At 36.8% G+C, this 27,225-nt stretch overlaps 1 protein-coding gene across 1 annotated transcript in view; it reads left to right on the top strand.

The window, feature by feature from the left end:
* The window catches only part of LOC116413117 (uncharacterized), a 67,102-nt gene that overhangs the window by 14,382 nt on the left and 25,495 nt on the right, over positions 1 to 27,225 (top strand). The window contains exon 2 of the mRNA XM_052891869.1: positions 15,328 to 15,476. Coding sequence (XP_052747829.1) covers positions 15,345 to 15,476 — 132 coding nt within the window. The 5' untranslated portion in view covers positions 15,328 to 15,344. The remainder of the gene's footprint in view (positions 1 to 15,327; positions 15,477 to 27,225) is intronic.

Below are 27,225 nucleotides of genomic sequence, written 5' to 3'. Positions count from 1 at the left end.
GATTATTGAAATATCTACCCTTCGGTGACATAATCTATGACGTTATTAGAGAAAGAATAGAAAAAAAAGAAAAAAAAGGGAGAGCCGGCAGATCGGCGGGCGCGCGGGGGTCGCTTTTTAGGAGTTGCGCAATAAAAGAAAAAAAGAGGGACGGAAAATGGCGCGGGAGTCGTGTTTTGGGGATTGCGCAATAAAATAAAAAAAATAACTGGGATAGAGCTAGGAGTGACTGGGTCTATGAAGGGGTTTAAGATCTTAGTGTGTCACTGTCGATTAAGTGTGTGAAAAGAGTCAATGGAAGACTGGAGAATCCGGTGAGCTTGTTCCATTTATTACTACGTAGTTAGATTTTTGACTGTGATCACAGGCAAAGTTTATACTTGATATTTTTCCCAACAACTATTAAAATACGTATTTAGTCGAGTCCATATACCTTTAGGTAATGCGTATATCGTTAAATGCAATCACATTTGAACAAAGTTTACATCAATATAATTTACGTACTTACGTTATACTACTCATATACAAAATCCAATTATATGGTCGTTTGATAGAACTTCATCAATTTGATTCAATGTTCTAATTGTCCAGTTTTGGAAAATACTTATTAAATCAGCTATTAAACTATTATAATACTAACTAGATTCATATCTAGTTACTATAAATTATTTATTTATTGAGGATAAATAGACTGAGGTGGCTGTGGTCTGGTCTCATTGCTGGGGAAACAACCATTGATGAGACAGAGATGTTATTGAGTGGCGACTCTGTGTGTGCAAGTGCGGTGTGGGCTACCTCCATTGTTTGGAGTGACTGTTTTATGTGTATTGTGGGGCCGTTCCTTGTGTCAGTCGGTGGAAATTTGCCTGTGTTCAGTCGTGGGTTGGTGATGGTTGAAACGATGATGATGATGAAATATTTGTATTTATTACACTATTACAGTGTTGGTTTGGAATATCTGTTCATACTTAACGCTTCATGGTGAAGTGTTTTTATACCATTACTCGGTCGACCAGATTAATGATTCTTAGTCTATATTTGATTATCCATGACTACATGTGGGGATTTGTTTTACACCAGATGTACAAAGAGACAGCTTAACTGTTGCAAGTGATATTATGTGAATGTAATACTTTTAATACATTATTAATTGTGTTACTAAATAAATTCATGTGACTGTGGGGTGTTTATGGTAAACAAGCCTGTATTGTTTAAATAGATATTTTGTCTTGATTTATTATAAACTTTAATATTGATTTTGTTGTAGTAAGCAAGCTGATAATAACAATTCTGTGTGTATTACTGATTACTAATAATATTTAATTATGCTGATATTATAGGTGTGGATTTATTTCCTAATGGTAATAAAAGTACTGAAAGATTCTCTGACTATAGTTGCTCTTGACTAGGTGTGGGGTTCGGTATGGAATTGGTACTGTATGACACTTGTGAGGCTATGTATTTTGCTCATATTTAGAAAGGAAGTTGTCCTGGCGATGGGGTTTGTATGTATGTTGTTTGTTCATGTTATATTGACTAGACAAGTTCGGACAGGGTTAATATTAGTGAATATTTACTGGATTTATATTTAATATACATGTTTTGAATATTTTATGGGAATAGTATGGAGATATACAAGTAGTAAAATATAATATTAGTATTTTATAAATTTAATTATTGAGTTATATGTTTATGTCGGACTGTATCCAAGGAGATATTATCCTATTAATATCAAGTTAGGACAATTACTTTAAATATTAATAAAGCAAACACTAACACTGATTATTCACTTCTTTAATAAATTTACATTAGAGGTTAGGAATCAAATAGATAGCATATTGGGAAATCTTCACCACACATGTATTTGAGGAATGTTCTTGATTATTAGTACTGTATGTATATATTATTGCAAGTACAATTGCAATAAGAATGTTAAACTTCTAATCTTCTGTTCATTCTTGAATTTGAAAGTAAGCTTGGCTACTGATATGAATATAAAACTGCAGCATTACTGGATACTATTAATTATTTCTGGTGTAAACCATGATTATTTATGTCACTGATAATTTAGTTGTATGTTACGGTTGATATATGATGATTTTATATTTAATTATATTAAACAAATACAAATAAACAAACTTGCTAGTATTTGTTACGTTGACAGTTGTGATAGATAATCAAAATTCAATTCAATACATCAATACGTCATTCAATACGTCATTAATGTGACAGATGTCAAACAAAAGGAGATTATACACGTTATGATTCTATATCTAAGTCTATAGAAAATTTATATAATTTTCTGTTATTTTATAATAACTGTAGGGGAAATATTGGAATTATTTATATGAGAAATTTCACTTAAATGATATGATAATTATTTAAAGACCTAATTTCTTAGGGATTTAATCATGATGATTTAAACACTAAAACACTTGTTTATCTGAGAAATCCTCTTAGTAAATAGGTTTACTAAGACACTAAAAGGAAGTAGATATAGTATAACTATAGTACAGCTACAATAATTGTATGGGATTTACTGTCCTTTCTATACAAATATATATTTAATCTATATCTTTCACATTATAATTATGCAATATATTGCCTTTACTACTACAACATACACAAATAGGACTTATTGTCCTTCCTATATACCTATATATAATAATTGACCTAGCACTTTAATGTGTAATTTATCAGTACTTATGACAACAACCAATTAGGACTTATAGTCCTCTCTATAAAGCTACATAATTATTTAATCTGATTATTTCACAATGTGATTAATCAAACCTCTACAAATATTACAAAAGATCTCTATTACTCTCAACACAATAATAGCTTGTTGGACTTAGTGTTCTCAAACTTATAGAAAACCCAACTGGTTATTTCACGAGACGTTGTTAACTTGTGATTAATCAGTGTCTTTTAAAGGACTTATAGTTCCTTTAGATATATCTCTCTGAATAAATAATTGGTTAATTCACAATGTGGTTAATCAACAATAATATTATATATAATTGACTGGACTTATAATTCATTCAATAGCACTCATTACTTTTAGTAGCTCTCGACCTATGGGTTGGACTACTCGTTCTTAGGCTCTGGCCTAATCAACAGATGTAACTTGAACCTTGAGTATTCTTGGTATTAAGTAAATAATATTAAATTGACAATGCTATGTTATGATATAGCAATTATCAACATTATATGGCTTGGCCAATTCCAGGGTGTGGAAGGTATCCCCTATCACACAAATCTTCATCTCTATCGGACTGTCTTCACAGGTGATCTCTAATGTCACATTATAGGGCCGAAGGGTTATGTCCCAACAAAGTAAGTTCTGGTGTCTGGGTGATCTCGCTTCTTGGTCTGATCTCTTGTGGAGCCGAAGGGAAACCCCCATTGAGTAAGCTCGTAACAGGGTGACGCTGGGAAACAGTTTCGTACTGTTAGTGGGTGATCTCTATGTCGCCATATAGGACTGAAAGGGTCATCGCCCATGAGTAAGCTCTCGTGTCGGAGTGATCCTGGGATTTCAGTTCCGATCCTTTTGCCTCTGGCAAACACCAATTTATACTGGAAGCATCGTGGGGTTGGTGGAGCCACTGTAATGTTGAAGTAAATGTACTTATGTTTGGTTTGGAACTGAGAATACTCATTCCCTTATTACCATCAGAGTGCATTAATAAATAGTAATACCCTTCCCTACCTTTTTGGAGGAAGAGTTATAGATAGTTGGAAAGTCTTCCACTGGTCCGGGCGTGTGAGGGGCCCGACCGCTCCCCCATTTTTTTTATTATTACAGTTATTCTGTAATTTACTATTAAATTAACATAACTTCCTAGTTACATGAATTATGAGTATAATTCATTAATTATTCTTAATCCTTAAAGACTTATTAATCATCTTCATTTTTTAACTCCTATCATATACCAATTAAAGAACCTTTTGGTTATTACACACACAACATTACTAGACAGGTCCTACATTACTAGACGATCACACATTTATTTATCTGGCCAGATGATCAAGTGTTCTACTATAAGATCTGTTCAATATTATATGTTTATTGTAAAGATTATATGATTCATAGGGTGTTTGGGGTATATAAGGCAACATAGTTACGGGGTTATATTGAGGGTGTTAGGCCATTCTTTAGGGTAGGTTTTCTTTAGATTTTCATGGGTTTTCATTAGGTTAAGCCTTCGTAGGCTTTTCTTAGGCTTTGTAGGCTTTCCATGTTAGGTTTAGTTAAGAGGGTAGTTATTTTATAAGGGGTGCAAAAGGGGGGGACAATCACAAGGCGACTACGGGAGGGCGAGGGATAGGTAGCAGCGTTCCTCTTCAAATATCTCCAAAGCCTAACTGCGGTTGCCGATCCGCCTGCCAAGCGTGACAACTACCGGCATAATCCCCCAAGGGGAAGGCTTATTTTCATCATCATCTTCAGCAGTGGACAGTTAAAGGCTGATATGATGATGATGATGATTACTTCGTAGTCAATTTCAATAGGGACAAAACAATTATGTGTTTGATATGGGATGTTGGTCCCATAACGATTTTGTTATAATATGAAATAATTTTATTTAGAAGCAACTTATTTGTTGAATCAATTGAGTTTACTCTCATTTCGGTCCAGTATTAAGTTTTGTCAAAATCAAAGCGGTCTGGATTTTCTTATTTCCTTATCAATTTATCACACTGTCAATAATAGCTGTAAGCAATTTATTTTCTTCGAATGTAAATATCTTTAACATTTATAGCTCTTGGGACAAGGGTTCCCGAGCAGCTGTTCACCGCGGAGTGAGTACAATAGGTAACAGAGTACAGTACCGGAACATCACCCAGTGGCACTGTCAACCTTCGTCATCTCACAGTTAACGACGGCAGTGTTTGTTCTCGATACATCTATAGGTACTGCACTAATATTATAAAGATTGATCGTTGGTAAGGGATAAACTTAAAAACTTTTCAATCGATTTTAATAATTCATTTACCTATATAAAACTACATTTATCATATCGGCCTTTAACTGTCCACTGCTGAACACAAGTCTCCCCTTGAGGGGTTTTGCCAGTAGTTGGCACGCTTGTTTCTACCGTGAAATAGTTGTGTTTGCATAGTTGTGTTTCGGTTTGAAGGGTGGGATATGGCGTGAATTTACAGGGTACAGAGAAATAACATCTGAGTCCTCAGAAATGGCAACGCATGGGGGGTATCATGGGCGAAACAGTATACTCAGTTATGTCCATGGTATTGCTCATGTCTACAGGCAACGCCGATCTTTCCATCAGGTGGGCCGTCAGCTTGTTTGCCATTCTAAGTTGTATAAAAAAAAAAACTTGGCCGGCGAATTGGCAACCGCAATCAGGCTTTAGAGATGTTTTAAGAGGGACGCCCCTGCCCATCCCTCGCCCTCTCTTAGTCGGCTCTTACGATACCCACGGAATAGGATGAGGTGCCCTATATAACGCTGGGACCACACGGCTAAAAGCTAAAAAGCTATTGAAAGCTAATATGAAAGGTTATGAATCTTCGAATGTTGGCTGCAGCACGCCAAATTAATGGTAACATCATCTTCATCATATCAGAGTTTAACTGGTCACCGCTGAACATAAGCCTCCCCCTTAGGGGATTTTTATACAACTTAGAATGGCAAACAAGCTGAGTGCTCACCTGATTGAAAGTGGTAACCGTCGCCTATAAACATGAGCAGTACCATGGACATAACAGAGTATACTATTTCGCCCATGATACCCCCCATACGTTATCGCTATGTCCATGTCTATATCCAAGTCCATGAAAGTCCATGAAAAGGAAGGGATGACCTATTTTATACCAGGACCATACGGCCTTAAAATATTACATATATATGTGTCAAATTTATTAACCATTTGACGAGCCCTTAAGGGAATAAAATAAATTTTATATTTATGATATTAATATAGATTTTCTCTGGCTGTACTCATTCTACATCACTGTCGAGTTGGGTGACACGCGATTTGTTACCTAACAACTTGGAAAGTGCTGACTTATCGGAAAACGCAGGCTGTAGCGCTAGCAAGGCGGCTCACAGAATGCTCATTACATTTTCACGTTTTAGGTAAAATTGACAACTTGCTTCGTTTATTATTCATCACAATAATTTGATTGATGACGACCACAGCAGGCGTAGTGGGTTGTAGCGAGAAACGCTTCTTTACTTGCGTAAACCATGGAGATAAATCATTTTTAAGCGATTATCAACAAGTTCTAAGTACGTTGGTATTTTCCTTGTATGTTAGGTGATTATTTCACTGTTCACAACATAATATAACATAGTACTTTAGTACTTAGTAGATAGATAGATAGATAAATTATTTGCATTTCTTACAGCACATAAATTATAAAACAAACATACACATAATACTCAGTAAAAGAGATAAAAGAATGAAAAACAAAAAAAAAGCTAAAATCTCCTTTATGGGGAAGGCTATAAATAATAAATAAATTAGTACATTACTGCAGCGGCCAGCAACTGAGGCATTGATGGACGAACGTGTAAATGTGGACCGAGGCACAGCCGAGGCACACATACGTGAGTCCATCAATGCCTAGTTGTGGCCAAGGCTTGTATAGTACTTTTCTCAAACAACGCGCGGAAATCAAAAACACAATTTTACTTTTTAAGTTCAATGACGAATAACGAACAAAAATAATTTTTCACGCGCCATAATGTTCCTTTATTTTTTTCAATAAACAGTTTTCTATTTGCAAGCCAGTTCAAAATTTTAATAAAACCTTGTATTAGTTACCTCCTTGGTAGCCATGTTTCGAAGTAAAAGGTCATTCCATTTTTAAATTACAGGACAGATATGAGTTTATATAGTAATTTATCTGGCCGCAAAACACGACAGATATAGATTTTCATACAACTTTTTCCGGCCACTGCCCGCATGTATCTGGCCAGTACGGCAATTTTGATTTATCTCGGAGAAGATTGTCAAAATAATGCTCACATTTCCAAGCATGTTTTTAGAAATAGTTATTTAATAAAGACAACCAGGGCGCACAAAATTTTAAATTATTAAATTAAATTGTTACATTTATAAATAAATAACATTAACTTAACCTACTTGTTATTAGTAATGCGCATTATCAAGCCTATTGCTAGCAATATACCCTATCAGGTCGAACTCCACGTGGTCCCCCCTGAAAACCATCGTGTTAAATTCCAGGTGTAATCATCACGATGGCCTAAGTGACCTGCCTTTTCATATTCGCCTATCATCCCTCACTGGTGCCCCACCAGCATATACCATTAGCGCAGGCGGGATTACCATTCCATTATTATCCATTAAAAAATCTATTTAACTCCCGATTCCATTCCAGTACACATGAATGGTACCTGTTAACCTGTAAACAAATCGGTTTAGAAAAAAACAATCTTGTTGCGATACTGTTTCTATATTTCCCATTTACACGAGTCGTTGAACTCATTCGTCTTTGGTTACGAATTGCCGGTATTATGGGAGAGTGAATAAGCATAACAAGTGAGGGGGGGGGGGCAAGACTGTAAACGGACATTACGAGTAAGTATCTGAGTGGGGCCTCTCATTTATTCAATGATTTTTTTTTCGCTTAATATGTCAAAATGTTCTTTTCACTTGATTGAACCAATACCGCTATTTCTGTTCAGTGAAGTGCCTCCCCAGTCTAATTTAAATATAATGTTTCATTCTATAATGATAGCACGTTTCTTAGAAAATTATATTAAAGAAAATATATATATTTAAGTACTGTAGAAGCTGTAAGCCACGGCATGCTTGCAAATTATGACGAAATTAGCAATTGTATAAGAATAAGTAAAATTTTCAAGTGAATTTATTTTACAAGCATATTTAATATACATTATACATACACATAATACTACTTCCCGTGAGTATTAAGAATAGCGCGTCTAGAAGTTCCTTCAAAAAAAGATTAAAATCATTCTATCTTTCCAATTTAGTTTAAATATAAAAAATGATTAGAAGACTGTCATCGATGTGTTCTCTTTTATATATATATATATATATATATATATATATATATATATATATATATATATATATATATATGTAATTATTTATAATTTATGTAAATATTTATTTTAATTTCTGTTTAGCACTCCTACTGCCCACTCACTACTTCCTATGCCATGTGTTAGGTTGACTGGAAGAAATCTCTTTTAGAGATAAGTTCGCCTTTGCTAACATTGTTATTAACTTATTGTTGTTACTGTATGTTTTAGTGCAATAAAGAATATATATATAATAATAAGAATACACAATTTTTATGATTTTACCGCCTATTAGGAATGTAAGTTCAGCTGAGAAGAACGGACTCGACTTTTGCTTATAGGTCATAAAATAACTCATATACCTTTTTGCAAAACATTTTATACGTCATAAAATTATTATGAAAACAATATTAGGAGTATCATTATAATAACCTTCAAGAAAAGAGCATATTAAGAGCATTAAAAGGGCGGCAGCACACCTGCAATGATTTTGGTGATCAGGTGCGCCGCATGCTCGTTTGCTCCCTGTGTCGTAAAAAAATTTACCAATAATGCTAAAATAATTTTTAAAATCAATTCAGAATTCATAAAAATAATGCATAATGTGTGTATAAATTTGTTTAAAAAGCAAATTTGTATAAAAAAATTAATAGCAGATGTAGTACAATTGAGTGATTTAAAAACCAATAAAATACAAAATATTTTAACTGTATTATTTGAAGTTGCTGTATCAGATATTAACTAGTCACAGTTGAACACAGTCTCCTCCATAAAGGAGGTTTTGCCAGTAGTTGCTACACTTGGCAGGCGAGTTGACAACCGCAGTTTGGCTTTTGATTTTTTAATAGGGATGCTGTCGCCCATCCCTCCACCATAAGCTTGCTTAGTCGCCTCTTACGACATCCAAGAAAAAGGAAGGGGATATTCTATCCCGAAATCTATACGCCAAATTATTGGAAATATTTTTGATTAATTATAATTAAAACCCTGTGCTACTAGACAAGTGGAGAAAGAATCTATCGACTGAATCGTCCAGGGTAGCGCTAGCATGAGAAGGAATAAGACATAGGACGTCACTGTCTCATTCTACTTCATGGACTTGGACATAGACATGGACATAGCGATAACGCATGGGGGGTATCATGGGCGAAACAGTATACTCTGTTATGTCGATGGTACTGCTCATGTCTATAGGCGACGTTTACCACTTTCCATCAGGTGGGCCGTCAGCTTGTTTGCCATTCTAAGTTGTATAAAAAAAAAAGACTATCGATAGATTCTTTTGTCACTTGCCTAGAAACGCTGGTTATTGGAGATTCATAACTGATAATTTGCGGATAATCCGCTCATGTTTATAGCAACGACTGTAACGCTTGGTGGATTAGGGACTGCAATCCTCTTAGTATCGATAGCAACTGAAATTTAGATCCTCCTGATACGATTAGATTATAAAAAGCTCGTTTTAAAGATACCGAGATTGATTTTGATGTGTTATCCTTTTTTTTATAACATAGGAAGCAAACGAGCACGCAGTTCACCTGATGGTAAGTGATTACCGCTGCACCGGAGAAATTGCAAGTGTATTGCTGGTCTTTTAAGAAGGAATATGCTCTTTTCTTGAAGGTTTCAATGTTATATCAGTTCTAAAGTTCTGTTGCTAGGAGTTGGTTTCATATTTTGGATATGCGTAGAAGAAAATGTTCACAAAAACCTATGTCAGAGGACCGGGTTGGAAAATGGTCGGGATGGAACTTAAACTTGTGGAGGGTTGTGCAATGATGAAATTTAGCAGCTGGTATTAATTCCTCTAAACTCCAATTAATTCCACTGAACTCTCCTCATGATACGAGTATATATGATAAAGGACGCAAAAAGACGCAACGTCTCTATGCAATGTCAGGGTAATGTTCTATTAAACTTAAATTTATACTTATAATGTCAGTATTAAAACATGGATTATGTACTTCATCTTCAATACAGAAAATAAAATATATCTGTGTATGTGTGTAGTATAAGTATTTAAATCCATATACTTCGTAATTGATCATTAAAATGACAATTTCACTCTGATTCAGAGAATTGGGCTTCAGAATTTATCCCAATATAGACAATTTGAAGGATTTAATTTGAAAACCTTCTGGCTTAAATCGAAAATTGTTTGTTCGTTTTAGAAAGAAGAGACAGTGATAACATTTTTAAAATATCGGTGACTTCGTCCACGTTCTTTTATCTTATTATTGTAATTTCTTTTTTGTTTCTAGAAACTTTATTATTAAAAAACTGTCTGACTTAAAATTGTTTGTCAGATAGAATTACAGTTTGAAAGAATTATAGTTGATACAGAGAATTATTATAAAGATTAATTAACTTCCAGTCGACCTTTAAAAGCCTGAACAGTATTTGTAAAAAAATATAATTTCAGTTTTTTTTTTCAGGTTTTCTATTCGGTTTTATTATTTTTTATATTTGTTATCTCAACTCCGTCAGTTGTAAACCGATTCGGGATTCATTCAGGTGGGCCGTCAGCTTGTTTTCCATTCTAAGTTGTATAAAAAAATATAGAAATTTTATCAAAATCGGTTTAGTAGTTTATTACTAGTTCTGCTACAATTGAAAACAGTTTTTTTTGTGGTACATACTCTTATATAAGATGTATTTTTAAATTCTCACCTATCGTGTTATTCTGGATTGTACCTGCACATGTTCGTTATTTGATTTCTTAAATCACAGTACCCTCGTAACCTAGCTCGAGGACCAGGCAACTGTGCGTAAGCATGATCGTGTAAGTCTTATTTATTTAGTTTGTGCAGTAGACGCAAGATTGACGTCGAAGTAGTGATTGATTATTTCTCTTGAGAAGGGACCAGCGACATTTTATTATTGGGGCTTCTGGTTACACACAATCAGCAATCTAAATAAAGTGTATATCTTGCTAGATGTTTCAACTTTCTTTCTTATTTAAGAGCTTTTTTTTTATACAACTTAGAATGGCAAACAAGATGACGGCCCACCTGATGGAAAGTGGTAACCGTCGCCTATAGACATGAGCAGTACCATGGACATAACAGAGTATACTGTTTCGCCCATGATACCCCCCATGCGTTGCCATTCCTGAGGACTTAGGTGTTATTCCTCTGTACCCAGTAAATTCACGCCATATCCCACCCTTCAAATCGAAACACAGCCATGCAAACACAACTGCTTCACGGTTGAAACACTTCCTCATTCCTTATCCTATGTTTTTATAGATCCTATGTGTCATTCTTGTGATATCCTATAGTTTAAAATACTTATAGTTTCCTGGCACTGTATAAGCCATTCCCAGTAGACTCATACGCATACTTGCCAACGAATCACATTTGTACTGCAGGTATTTTATGTATTCTGATTTCTCACTGCACAATCTGCACCAACCTCCAAGCGGTTACCCCTGGAAATCAACATGGTTTACTTTCATTGAATTCACCATGATGGGCTAACTGACCTGCATTCATTCTCACCTATCATCTTCCACGGGTGCCTCGCTGGTGTATACCGATAGCGCAGGCGGGGTAACCATTAAATTGGATCTGCAATTGGATGTATTTGCCTCCAACTTGCTGGAATTTCGTCGAGTGACCACAGAGTATTTGTGTTCAGACGTTTTTTGTTTCAGTTGAGTATTTTTGTATTATTTTTTTTTATATTTTTGTGTAATATTCCTTTTTGTATGTTATTGTACTCATGCTTTTCTGGGTGAGCGTATTGGAAGACTGTAAGGTTCACCCAGTGGTTATAATAAATAAATAAATTTTCGCCCATTAAAAAAAAACAATAGACAGTTAACGGGGAATTTATGTTAGTATTATGACTTAATTTTATTATAGTTTGCATGTAAACACAACATTACATTTAAAATACATAATATAATTAGTTTGTTCGCGAGATATAGTCGTATCGCGCGTGATCCTCGTCGGGTGGTTCGCGTATGATACGGCTGTAATTATCCACTTTCATCGTATTTGTATTTGATGTGTGCACACTACAGTGATTTGATGTCATTTGGAATGTAGATTAGTGCGATGTATGTACATGGTTAATGTAATCATCTAACGCCATGCCAGTATATTATATAGCTTACAGTGTACGTACAGGGAATCGAATTTATAATATATTTCTTTTTATTATTTGTTGAGTCAACTAGCTCTAATTACAGGTTGCTCAATAGTTACTATATCTCATAATGTTTACCATAGTTTCTGTATAACTCGCCACAAATAAATACCAGTGGGAGACTTTGTACAAGTCGATTGCTTCGGTACCTCTCTCTGTCACATTCGTGTTTCTACCGTGAAGCAGTTGTGTTTGCATGGCTGTGTTTCGGTTTGAAGGATGGGATATGGCGTGAATTTGCAAGGTACAGAGGAATAACACCTGAGTCCTCAGGAATGGCAACGCATGGGGGGGGGGGGGTATCGTGGGCGAAACAGTATACTCTGTTATGTCCATGGTACTGCTCATGTCTATAGGCGACGGTTACCACTTTCCATCAGGTGGGCCGTCAGCTTGTTTGCCATTCTAAGTTGTATAAAAAAAATGCTTTGTCGCTTCAAAGAGCGACTATCCTTAAGACGACAATTTCTTGCCCATTACAATATTAGTTAATATAAAACTTTAGTGGCAAAAAACATATAAAGATTTAAAAAACTATTACATTTTACCGCTTGTATAACGGATTGTGTTCCGAGGAATTGTTTGAAATGATGCCCACAGCTACCTTTTATCACCGCCCCGCTCGCCATCGACAGGAAATACATCCTCACACGCTTGAGTCTAAATGGTTACGTACAGTGCGATTTCAAAGGAATTTACTCCTGCGAACGCTCAAGCTGTGGATAGATCAGATTCTCCCAAGAGACTACAGTATGGGGTTCTTCAATAAGGATATATTAAAGTTTATTTAGGGTCGGCAACGCGCACGTGACACCTCTAGTGTTGCAGGCGTCCATAGGCTACAGCACTGTTTCTCTACCATTTTTATGTCGCGACCCACGTAATAGCCAAAAAGTTAAGTGAAAAATTTTGCGGCCCCATCACTATAATATTGTAAAAATAATTTTTAAATAAGATTTTATTTAAACGTTTAATAATAAATTTTTATTATTTTATTTTATTAAGTTAAACCAGCGGAATCTGAATTACATTCTGTATTCATTACTAACACACCACTAACTTCACAATAGGTGCTAACAAGTGGCGACTAAAGAAAAACTTTTGACCGTATATGAGGCCGATGGGGAAGAAAGGTTCTTAAGTGATGCCCTCGTATAGGCGAACGCAGTGTAGGACGACCTCCCACTAAATGGAGTGACTACCTGAAATGCATTGTAGGGAGTAAAAGGGTGCGGGTCAGGATCGTTCTTTATGACAATCTATGGAGGAAGCTTTTGTCTAGCAGTAGACGGGTAATGGCTGAAATGATAATGTGAGGCCGTATGATCCCGGCTTAGAATATTTCACTTATCCCGTGGGTGTCGTAAGAGACGACTAAAGGAGGGCCAGGGATGGGCAGCAGCGTCCCTCTTAAAATATCTCTAAAGCCCAACTGCGGTTGCCAAACTGTCTGCTAAGCGTGGAAACTACTGTCAAAACCCCCAAAGGGGAGATTTGTGTTCAACAGTGGACAGTTAAAGGCTAATATGATAGATAGATAGATAAACTTTTTATTTGAGCCATTTATGACACACGTAAATTTACAAATGAGTTTTTTTTTTTTTTTTATACAACTTAGAATGGCAAACAAGCTGACGGCCTACCTGATGGAAAGTGGTAACCGTCGCCTATAGACATGAGCAGTACCATGGACATAACAGAGTATACTGTTTCGCACATGATACCCCCCATGCGTTGCTATTCCTGAGGACTCAGGTGTTATTCCTCTGTACCCTGTAAATTCACGCCATATCCCACCCTTCAAACCGAAACACAGTCATGCAAATACAACTGCTTTACGTTTGAAACACGAATGGGACAGAGGTACCCAAGCAATCGACTTTTGTACAAAGTCTCCCTCTGGTAATCCCTCTTTATACAATCAAATTATTTACACTTTTTAAAATATACAACAAAAGATAAAATATGAAAATATGGTTTCGCCGTGTGTGTCGCAGTGACCCAAATAGGCTACAGCTCAGTGATGGTTTTGCTTAAAAGCAAAGCACTGATTTTCAGCTATAGCCTGAAGTTAGGCTACACGGACGCGTACAACAAACCCAGAGTGTAACCTGTGTAACAGCCAAAGATAAAATTGTATTATATAGATACATATTTATGTAAATGATGCATAAATAATATATTTTATTAATTAATTAAACATACAATATAAATAATTCACCACAATAATTATTACGTTGAATGATGTAAACAACTACTAAGGAATGATTTTAGCTATTAGTAGAAGCGTATATTGAATGGAATTAGTAGTCGAACGATTTGAAAATCATTCGAATAATCCCAATTAACCCCTTGCACTCCAGCGGCGCCGATACGACGCCCGGCCGATTCGAAGTGGCAACTCGAGCGGCGCTGCTGCGGCGCCCGAGTGTTGTAAAACTTTAAATCGAACTACGCTGCTACGACGCTATGGTCTTTGTAACTGGATCTCCTTATTTACAATATGCGATAAGAAAGTTTTCACGGAAGTACTTTCGTGGACTAGGCTCTGCTTACATTGCAAGCGAAAAAGGCCTCGAGTGCATAGGGTTAATTGTTGAATCTAATAATTAGTAATCGGATTGATAAAGTCGCGTATCACTACGTTAAATGAAAGAAAAGTTTCAAGATCATATTATTTTTTAAGAGACTGCGACCCCCTTTAATAACAAACATAACTCTCCCACGGATTACGACTCACCGGTTGAGAAACGACGGTTTTTTTTAATTGTTGAAAATGGCATGGTAACCCCACCTGCGCTACCGGTATACACTGGCGGGGTACCAGTGAAAGGTGATAGGTGACGATGAAAAGGAAGGTCAGTTAGCCCATCGTGACTAATTGAAGAGAAACGACGGGTTACAGTGACCGTCTACTATCAGACGGGCTGTATGTTTGTTTGCTGCCTGTGCGGTTTTAAAAAAAACATAATATTAATAGGATTACCAAATTCAGTGTATAAAATAAGAACGATAGATAGACAAGTCATTGTTTCTGCCTACCCTAATAGGAGACAAGCGTGATAGATATGTATGTATGTATGTAAAATAAGAACACAAACTTGCATGCTTTGTGTACTGCTTGCTTGCAGACCCTTGGGCGGCCACGATGCGCGAGCCTGGCCTGGCGTTAGAAGTGAAACCGGCCAGTGGCGTGCTGTCCGGACTGTCCCGCATGGAACTTACTGTCCGGGTATACGCCGACTGCTGGGGACTGTACCGGGATCAGGTTATAATACAGGTATTTAAATAAGAAGCTGATATAATACTGTACTTTATTATCATCATTTACCAGAGGGAGATTTAGTACAAAAATCGTTTGCACCTCTGTCCCCTTCGTGTTTCTACCGTGAAGCAGTTGTGTTTGCATGGCTGTGTTTCGGTTTGAAGGGCGGGATATGGCAGTGAATTTACTGGGTACAGAGGAATAACACCTGAGTTCTCAGGAATGGCAACGCATGGGGGGTATCGTGGGCGAAATAGTATACTCTGTTATGTCCATGGTACTGCTCATGTCTATAGGCGACGGTTACCACTTTCCATCAAGTGGGCCGTCAGCTTGTTTGCCATTTTAAGTTGCATAAAAATAAAAATCAAGTCAATTCTCAAACGTGAACAGTCGCACGCATACAAATGGTAACGGAATTCGGGGGGGGGGGGGGGGGAAGGGATTGTTGGCAATGGAGTTTGACAGCCCCATTGCTAGCAATATGCCTTATTAGGTCGACCTCCACGTGGTTCCCTCTGGAAACCATCGTGAACAGTTCTTGTTGAATTCGTCACAATGGGCTAACTGACCTACTTCATCCTCACCTATCATCCTTCACTGGTGCCCCGTCGGTGTATACCGATAGCGCGGGTGGGGTAACCATTCCATTATCATCTATTAAAAAAAAGGTAACGGAATTGAACAAAATAATTCTAATAACCAACCAAAATCTTCATACTTTTATGATAATAAATGATCGTTCTTTTTACCAGAAACACCGCCAACTATTCTATTCCCTTTAGTATAGAAAAAAAAAACTTGTTTTAATGGCTAACAATGTATCAAATGGTGTCTCAACCACGGCTCGATATCGACAAACTTATTCCGCAGAGAACAGAATCGTCCAAACATCTCGCCTCGAGGACTATAATGTGTTTACGCGCTCTTCCACGTCGTGTTTGCTTTTTCTAATGTTTGTTATATGGTGTATAGAAAAAGTGACCCAGTAAACGTGAAATCAGTGTAACGCGAAATCTATACGATGGTATTATATATAATATATATTCTTTTATTTATTTAAACTTAAATGCACACAGTGAAACTATACACATAGGGGGGAAAGGGATTGTTAGTAATGGAGACTGAGTATCCCATTGCTAGCAATATACCCAACCAGGTCCACCTCCTCGCGGTTCCCCCTGGAAACTATCATGGTTAATTCCTGATGAATTCATCATGATGGGCTAACTGGCCTGTTTTCATTCTCATCTATCACCCTTCACTGGTGCTCCGCCAGCGTATACCGTTAGCGCAGGCGGGGTTACCATACCATTTTCACAAATCGAAAAAAAAAAAAAACTATACACATATGACGGAGTTAACACCGGGCTGTGTTCTAGTGTACCAGTCGACTATTGGGCAAATCGAAAAATAAGTAGGCGGTGCATTATTGAAGGAATATGAAAAGTAATATTTAATATATTCGTATATTATAAACATATAATTTGGTTAATATAAACATACATCTCGTCAAATGGGTCCCGGCATAAAATAGGCCATCCCTTCCTTTCCGTGGGCGTCGTAAGAGGCGACTAAGAGACTAAGAGAGAGGGAATATGGTAGAGGGATGGGCAGCAACGTCCCTCTTAACACATCTGTAAAAGCCTAACTGCGGTTGCCAACCCGCCTGCCAAGCGTGGCAAGTATTGATAAAACTCCTCTTATAGGGAAGGCTAATAAAGTTTAAAGGGAAAATGAGAAAAAAAGGGGAATGAAGTTTATAAATCAGCCTTTTTTAAGAAATAGGAGCACAATTAATGTTTAAAAGCTAATTTGCTATGTTATATGATTGCTCTAGCTTTTTGCCTGCTTTGCTACGTTAATGCTTCATTAAAGTTCATCACTTAGGATCTACAGTAGAGCAATAAAGATGATCCTTACACTATGAACTTAATAGCGAGAACATTATAAAGGGACCGGTTTAATTTAATTATCCATTCCTCGCTAAGATTTACCATTTTGTGTCTAATTGTGTTGTCTGGGTATCCGGCACAATCCTATGACAGTTTCAAAACTAGATAAGGGACACAGTAATAGTACTTAACTGTTATTCTATTCATAACATAGTTTACGAGTTATAATCAAGTTAAATTAAGGAATTGAATAATCATGTGTTTTTTTTATACAACTTAGAATGGCAAACAAGCTGACGGCCCACCTGATGTAGAGTGGTAATCGTCGCCTATAGACATGAGCAGTACCATGGACATAACAGAGTATACTGTTTCGCCCATAATACACCCCATGCGTTGCCATTTCTGAGGACTCAGGTGTTATTCCTCTGTACCCTGTAAATTCACTGCCATATCCCACCCTTCAAACCGAAACACAGCCATGAAAACACAACTACTTCACGATTGAAACACGAATGGGACAGAGGTACCCAAGCAAACGACTTTTGTACAATGTCTCCCTCTGGTTAAAAGGAAGATCATTAAAAAAGTATGATTTGGTGTTTTAGCTTAATTTATAATTTTTTTTAGCATCAATAATAACCGCATAAAAGTACTATGTCACAGCTTTATCCATAATTCCTTCTACCAGCTATTCTATATTGAATTTGTCACTACGAGATCGGCAATTGAAAAAGTTTTCTCCATCCCGGTGCTCGGTTTCTCGAACTATACGACCGTATAGTTTTAAAAGTTTAGAGTAAAGTTTGTGACGGACGAACTAAACGCAACGACGTTACATTGACCCTATTTGTGTATTGTACACTGAGTTTTGATCACACAGGCGTTTGATGTATCGTTACATATAGAGTTTTTATATTTAAAAACATCTGAAAATCTAGTTAAAAATCGATAACCTGTATTCTAATATTGATAACGTAATTAAACTCTAACTTAAACTGGTACTTAATAATCGTTTCAAACACTATTGCCCAACATTGAAACACAGGGGAAAAGGGATTGTTAGCAATGGAGTTTGACAGCCCCATTGGTATTAATATGCCCTATTAGGTCAACTTCCCTTTGGTTCCCTCTGGAGACCATTGTGAACAATTCTTATTAAATTCGTCACGATGGGCTAACTGATCTGCTTCATCCTCACCTATCATCCTTCACTGGTGCCCCGCCGGTGTATACCGATAGCGCGGGTGGGGTTGCCATTCCATTAACACCCATTAAAAAAAAAACATTGAAACACATACAGAGTACGAAAAAAAGTTCTAAATGCTCTGTGTTTTTACTTTTAATGATAATGCACAAGGGTTTGTGAGTTTGTCGGCATAATGGAGCCCCGGGCGGCGGGCGGCGGGCGGTCACAGCTGGCGCGTCGAACCGTAGCCGACCATTTCCGTGCGAGTGCCACAGATTGTCAAACATGGCCTTTCTTCTCAATAATTCATGTAATTTCCACTCAGTTCCATAATAGTTTTTAACCCTTCGACCGTCAGCCCTGCGGACCCTTGATCGGCTTTTTCAACGGACAAAAAAGAAGTTTCTAATTTTAAACTGTCACTTGGTTTATATATATATATATATATATATATATATATATATATATATATATATTTATTTATTTATTTATTTATTTATTTATATTTATTTATATAACTGACTTAGCGATATAAATTTGTCGTGGCTAGAGTAATTATAAAATTTAGAAGGAAATAAAAATAAAAAACTACACTATAGTATATCATAACAATAGTTACTAGATTGTGTGTGTGTGTGTGTGTGTGTGTGTGTGTGTGTGTGTGTGTGTGTATATGTGTGAGCTCTTTAAATGGATATATGTATATATATATGTTTCAATGGAAATGACAAAATAAAATTAGAGGTTTTGAAGAAATATTTCAGAAAGTTTTTTTTATAAGTTTGTTTTGAAGAGTATGTAAAGAGATCCACTTCTTTAAAAAACTTATTATAAATTGACATTATACGTGCAAATATAGAGTTTCTACCATAATTTGTATTAAAAAAGGGTATTGAAAATAACGGTGTTCCACGCACACGACGGCGAGGAACATAGAATGTGATGGAGTTAAGGATGCGTGGACTATCAATATTCCCTCTGACAATATCATACAGAAATGAGGCATCCAACAGTTTGCGACGTTGGTCCAAAGTGAGAAATCTATAATATTTGCAGCCTTCTTCATAGGTCGGAAATCTATTCTTCCGCTTAAAGTTAAGGTATTTAACAAAACGAGATTGCACCTGTTCTATTCGATCCTTATAGATTTGGTAATGAGGTGACCATATACAACTAGAATATTCCAAAATGCTACGTACATAAGCAAAATATATAGACTTCAAACACTGTATGTTATCAAAATGTTCACAAACACGTTTTATAAAACCTAAGTGTTTGAATGCTTTAGTCACAACAATATCCACATGTTTGTCCATTAAGAATTTGTCATCAAAATATACACCGAGATCACGTACAAGATTGACACGATGGACAGGGACACTATCTATGGCATAATGAAATACAATAGGAGTCCTACGTCTAGTGAAACTAATAACTTGACATTTGTTATGGCTTATAGTTATTTTATTTCTTTTATAGAAATTACTTAGCGAAATTAGGTCATTTTGCAATTTATAACAATCCGAAGTATTTTTTATAACACGGTAAATTTTTTTATCATCGGCATATAATAAATGTTCAGAATTATTAACACATGTGTAAATATCGTAAAGATAGGCATTGTAAAATAAGGGTCCCAGATGTGATCCCTGAGGAACACCAGAAGGGACATCAACAAAATCCGATCTAAAACCTCCTAATACAACTGCTTGAGATCTATTAGAGAGATAGGAAATTATCCAACGAAGAAGATCACCGTGTATACCCAACTTATTCAATTTTTGTATAAGATATATATATATATATATATATATATATATATATATATATATAGAGCACCCAAAAAGTATATTTTTAAAAAGAAGATTTTTAATTGAGTCACCAAAACCAGTTCTAGCTACGGGTTACTCAATAGATACTTTATCTCATAATGTTTACCATAGTCTTTATGTATGTATGTATTTCAGTATGTTGTTATAATTATGTCACATATTTTTCACCACATCTGCCCTTCATACGCTCTCTGTTTTCACCTTATTAGTTAGCTGGTAGAGAATACCATACGGCATTAAGCTCGCCACTTGTATAAAGTTTGATTGTGCAATAAAGAATAAAGTGCAAAAAAGACATGATAAATACCTGATTTTTATTGCCGATATTTGGACGTGCATTACACGATGCAACCACATCATGGTCCCTATAGGAATAAAGTGAGTTACTACTATTAGCTATATCCTATCCACTCTACACACCATGCTCACGGCATCCACACTTCGTTTAAACAAATTGTCGCGTGACTTAAGTGTATCAATCACTAGGTTCCATGCTGTTGGAAGTTCCATTCATCTTTCTTATTAAAATTTGGGTGTTTTCTAATTAGGTTATGGTAAAAAGGTTATGGATCTATCCTTCTTAACCTCCACGGTAAAACTTCTATAGGATTTAGGTGAAATAGATAATATTCAGTTACCTGTTTATTACTTTCTATAAAGCAGGATATGTGATGAACGTACCTTTTCCACGACGTTTTTCTTGAAATATTCCATCCGATGTTGGTTACCACTTGCGCAATAGGTGAATCTATCGTAACACCATCTACCTTTAGGTAATAAACTCTTTAATATAAGGGGGGAAGGGATTATTAGTAATAGAGACTAAGGGCCTATTGCTAGCAATATATCCAACCGGGTTGACCTCTCAGTGTCTAAGAATTACATTATTCTGCTAGAAAACTGTCTAGAAGGGAACTATATTTTATATCAAGAAGTTTTTTTAATAGATGACAATGAAATGATTACCCCGCCTACGCTAATGGTATACGCTGTCGGGGCACCAGTGAGGAAGGAATAGGTGAGAATGAAATGGCAGGCCAGTTAGCCCATCGTGATGAATTTACCTGGAATTCAGCACGATGGTTTCCAGGGGTGCCCCATGAAGGTCAAACTGGTTGGACATATTGCTAACAATGGGACTGTATTAATAACAATCTCCTCTCCCCCCCCCCTCCCGCCTAACTGCGGTTGCCAATCCGCCTGCCAAGCATGGCAACTACTGGAAAACTTAAGGGGGAGGCTTATGTCCAGCAGTGGACAGTCAAAGGCTGATATGATGTTGAAAATTAATGTTAACGATCTGAGGAATCGTCAATATTTATACTTTATTGGACGCGAGTGTACAATTGTGTCTACGTTTTATTCGCTGCGACTGTACCTATAAAATACTTCGATTTGTAATGGAAAATATTTTTTTCCTCGCGCACTCGTATTTACATCAAAATGAAATAAAGGTATAGCAGGAATATTGCAATTTTATCTTTTCAAGTTTTTTTTTCTAGTTCAAGGTCATTACGGACGGCGAGCAGGTACCCACAGTAATGTTAGGGTATTCGGTATATCGATTCGAATATTTATATATTACTTTTTTTTTATTTATTTTTTATACAACTTAGAATGGCAAACAAGTTGACGGTCCACCTGATGGAAAGTGGTAACTGTCGCCTATAGACGTGAGCAGTACCATGGAAATAACAGAGTACACTGTTTCGCCCATGATACCCTCCATGCGTTGCTATTTCTGAAGACTCAGATGTTATTCCTCTGTACCCTGTAAATTCACTGCCATATCCCACCCTTCAAACCGAAACACAGCCATGCAAACACAACTGCTTCACGGTAGAAACACGAATAGGACAGAGGTGCCAAGCAAACGATTTCTAACGAGGCTACAGCATGGGGTTCTTCAAAAGGGGAGTAATGAGTTTTCTTCAGGGTTGGCAACGTGCGCGTAATACCCCTGGCATTGCAGGCGTCATAGGCTACGGTGTCCGCTTACCATCAGGTGGGCCGTATGCTTATTTGCCACCTCAGTGGTATAAAAAAAATGTAGATTGTAGATGTAGATTACTATCATTTTATCTATATACAATATATTATACTGCGAACTTAAGATGCGACTTTAAGATGAAATAAATAAAGAAATAAATGGATGAATAAACGAACAAACAAATAAACAGATGTATCAATAGTCAGGCTAACGGCTGGTCAGATGGATAGACAGATACAGGAACTTTTATGTTTAGTGGAAGTAGTGCTGTTGTGTTTGTGTGGGAAAGGAACTGTTGGGGTCTAACAGCCCCATTGTTAGCAATACACTCCTTTTTCTCGTGGTTTTTTTTTTATACAACTTAGAATAGCAAACAAGCTGATGGCCCACCTGATGGAAAGTGGTAACCGTCGCCTATAGACATGAGCAGTACCATGGACATAACAGAGTATACTGTTTCGCCCATGATATCCCCCATGCGTTGCCATTCCTGAGAACTCAGGTGTTATTCCTCTGTACCCTGCAAATTCATGTCATATCCCACCCTTCAAACCGAAACACAGCCATGCAAACACAACTGCTTCACGGTAGAAACACGAATGGGACAGAGGTACCCAAGCAATCGACTTTTGTACAAAGTCTCTCTCTGGTAATTTATTTATTTAACTCTTTATCACACCAGAAACACAAATATACAATGACAATTGAATAATTCAAGTGAAATACAATAACATAAATACAGATTGAAATATACACATGAAGGTACAAAAGGCGGTCTTATCGCTAGGGAAATCTCTTACAGACAACCTTTGGATAATGGAGAACAGATAGAAGTGGGCAGGTGGCGCAAGAGTGAATTAATAATTTTTCGTGCATAAAATATCGTGGTTAACATTTGTAAAATTCATCACAATGAACTAAGTTACGTTCTTTCATATGTAGCTATTATTTCACACTGGTGCTGTACCAGCATATACCGATAGCGCAGGCGGGGTTTTTTTTTTTTTTTTAATGGATGATAATGGAATGGTAACCCCACCCGCGCTATCGGTATACACCGGCGGGGCACCAGTGAAGGATGATAGGTGAGAAGATGAAGTAGGTCAATTAGCCCATCGTGACGAATTCAACAAGAATTGTTCACGATGGTTTCCAGGGGGAACCACGTGGAGGTCGACCTGATAGGGTATATTGCTAGCAATGGGGCTGTCAAACTCCATTACTAACAATCCCTTTCCCCCCAGCGCAGGCGGGGTTACCATTACATTTTCACCATTAAAAAATATTCTTATTTATAAAGATGAATGTGGGATTCATAAGTGCTAAAATCGTCAGTATCAACGGACATTACTAAGGTAAAATATTAATATATAGAATACAGAGCTCTGACGAAAAGAGCTTAACTCGCAAAAGAGATTTCCTCTAGCCATTCTTATTATTACCTCTTTAATTCCATTGTTGTGTTTAGTTTAACTGACTTTTAGAAATCTCTCAATTCGTATGAATTCATATTTGATCATCGTCATCATACCACCTTTTAACTGTTCACTGTTAAATATAAGGCTTCTCCATATCCCTTTCAGACCCAAGATTTTTTTTTTCTTTTAGATTAAATATATTTTCGTGTTTTGGAGCCACCACCTAACCGCTAAAATGATTTCTTATTGGCTGGTTTAGAATCTCACTATCATGTTATTTCAGCTTCGTGCGTTAAAATGAATTGCGCGCGGTTTTAGAATTTTTTAAAGTTACAACTCACGCCCGTATCGTTCGTGTATGAAAGGGATATTGGAGGTATTGCCAGTAATTGGTAGGCGGGTTGGCAACGCAGTTAGGCTTTGGTGATGTTTTAAGAGGGACGCTGCTGCCCATCCCTCGACCATTAAGCTCCGTTAGTCGCCCCTTACGACATCCACGGGAAAGGATTTGATAGCTTATTCTATGTTTATGCCAGGACCACACCGTAAATCGTTTTACTTAGCACATCCTACAGCAATTTTCTAAATTACTAGAGAGAGATTGCACAAAAGTCGTTTACTTGGGTACCTCTGTCCTACTCGTGTTTTTGCCTTGACATAACTGTATTTGTTTGGCTGTTTTGATTTGAAAGGTGGGATATGGTAGTGAAATTACAGGGTACAGAGACGTAACGGCTTAATCCTCAGGCATGGCAATGCGTGAGATGTACTATGAGTGTTACAGTATCTGTGAATTTATACTGGTGCTGTTCATGTCTATGACGATTACTCTTTCCACCAGGCGAGATGTCAACTTATTTACTATTCCAAGTTATACCTATATAAAAAAATTACACTGCAGGCACGTCTCACCTTTTCTAAAGCTGCTTTAAAATTAAAGCTGTCTAAGAAATTGGGGTCTGATTAATATTCAAGTTTAGGCAACAGCCTGAAAATATGAACTACTTCATGAATACTTAGGTACGAAGTGTTTTTGCGGTCATCCTGAGTTTCACTTATCTTGTAAATAAACTATCTTTGCTCATTTGCTTTGTTACGAATATAGGAAATAAGCAAGACAATTTACAAACACAACGATACAATTGTATAAGTACAGTAAGTTGGTGTTATTGCTGAGAGCAATCTTTTCAAGACAACCTTTAAGGTAATGGACTAATTGTTGTACAAGTAGGTATGATAGTACCGTATAATTAAGAAAGTATCTTTGTCAATTTAAAAATGTTGGTGAACGAAATTGTATAGAATGGAAGAAAATTATATTTGGGATCAATGACTTGCCCTGACTTTGCATGTTTGTACAGCGCATATTACTGGATGGTTTTTTTTACAACTTAGAATAGCAAACAAGCTGGCGGTTCACCTGATGGAAAGTGGTAACCGTCACCTATAGACATGAGCAGTACCATGGACATAACAGAGTATACTGTTTCGCTCATGATACCTTCCATGCGTTGCCATGCCTGAGGACTCAGGTGTTATTACTCTGCACCCAGTAAATTCACGCCATATCCCACCCTTCAAACCGAAACACAGCCTTGCAAACACAACTGCTTCACGGTTGAAACACGAATGGGACAGAGGTACCCAAGCAATCGACTTTTGTACAAAGTCTCCCTCTGGTAAGGTCTATGCGTAGTTCGCCAATTTATTCGTTTCGTCAACCGACACAACTGGTGGGAAGGGATTGTTAGTAAACTAATCTTCATTAAAGCTTAATAGTCCATTGCGAGCATATCCTGTTACGTCAATTTCCTCTACGTTTCATCCGAAAGACTTTGTGATTATTTACTAGTGGATTACTCATGATGATATAACTTGATTTCATTCTCACCTGTCATCCCTCACTGGTGCCTCGCCAGCGTATACCGTTAGCACAGGTGGGGTTATCACCCATTAAAAAAAAACTGACGCAACTGGTCTGAAGAGATTGTTAGTAATGAGGATTTGTAGTCCTATTGCTAGTAATATATCCTATATTACTATCAGGTAGACTTCCTCTCGGTTCCTCTCGAAAGCTATCGTAATGATATTTCTTAGGGCACTCGTCACGCTGGTATTACTGACCTGCTTTTATCCTCACCTATTATTCCACTCAATGGAATGGTAACCCCAAATGCGCTAAGGGTATACGCTGGCGGGACCCAATGAGGGATGATAGGTGAGAATGAAAAGCCAAGTCAGTTAGCCCATCGTGATAAATACACCTGGGATTTAGCACGATGGTTTCAGAGGGTTTAGCAGAGGGAGCCACATGGAGGTCGACCTAACAGAGTATATTGCTAGCATTGGTATTGGTCCGCATTAATAACAATCCTTTCCCCCTTAACTTTCGTGTTTATTTTTTATGGGTAATAATGGAATGGTAACCCCACCCGCGCTATCGGTATACACCGGCGGGGCACCAGTGAAAGATGATAGGTGAGGATGAAGCAGGCCAGTTAGCCCATCGTGACGAATTCAACAAGAATTGTTCACAATGGTTTCCAGGGGGAACCACGTGGAGGTTGACCTGACAGAGTATATTGCTGGCACTGGGTCTAGTAGTCTGCATTAATAACAATCCCTTCCCCCTTACTTTCATGTTAGGTAATATTAAACCTGTTGCAATTCAAGTCGCTTTTTTACAGAGTAAATTATTCATATATTTGTAATTTTAATTGACATTGGCAAAGCTGTTCGAAGTAGCTATTATTATATATTCTTAATTGCATTCGTAAGTTACATATAAAATAATCTATTTATAAATGTTGTGAGCAAGGGTGAACTAATCTCTGACAGAGATCTCTTCCAGTCAACCCAGTACAGTGAGAAAGCATTTCGTTAGCGGGCAGCTGAAGTGCTACAACTATTAATACATAAACAAATATATATATATATATATATATATATATATATATATATATATATATATATATACAGTCTGATGAAGGTTGTATGTTTTTAGATGAAACCATAAAAACTTTAGTATCTATTTCCTTTAATAACATTTTGTGTGTGCCTTCGTGTAAAGCCCAATATGGGTTTGTAACATGCTATTTTATTTGTTCACTGCCGTAAGAAACAATTTTTATATGAACAGGTGGTCTACCATGAAACGAAAAACCGAATTTTCGGGCTCAATTTCGTGTTTTTGTTCGTACCAAAATCGACCCAGTAAATGAAGCTTAACATTTCGTTCATCATAAATAAATGATATTTAGAGAAACGATATTTTAACATTTTTAATAATTTTAAACGACATGTATTATGTAATTTTAACATCAAATTTATGTTTCGTTCGTGCCCGAAATTTCGGAAAATATTTCATTGTAGGCCCTCAGTTTACGAATACTGTAGGAATATTCAGGGAAATTATAAGTTACTGAGAGCTATATAAAAAT

This window comes from Galleria mellonella, unplaced genomic scaffold (assembly GCF_026898425.1).
Source record: "Galleria mellonella isolate WM207_F2 unplaced genomic scaffold, CSIRO_AGI_GalMel_v1 utg1073, whole genome shotgun sequence".
NCBI classification, from domain to species: Eukaryota; Metazoa; Arthropoda; class Insecta; order Lepidoptera; family Pyralidae; genus Galleria; species Galleria mellonella.
The sequence above is the reverse complement of the archived record's forward strand: the minus strand, read 5'-3'. Positions and strand labels throughout refer to the sequence as shown.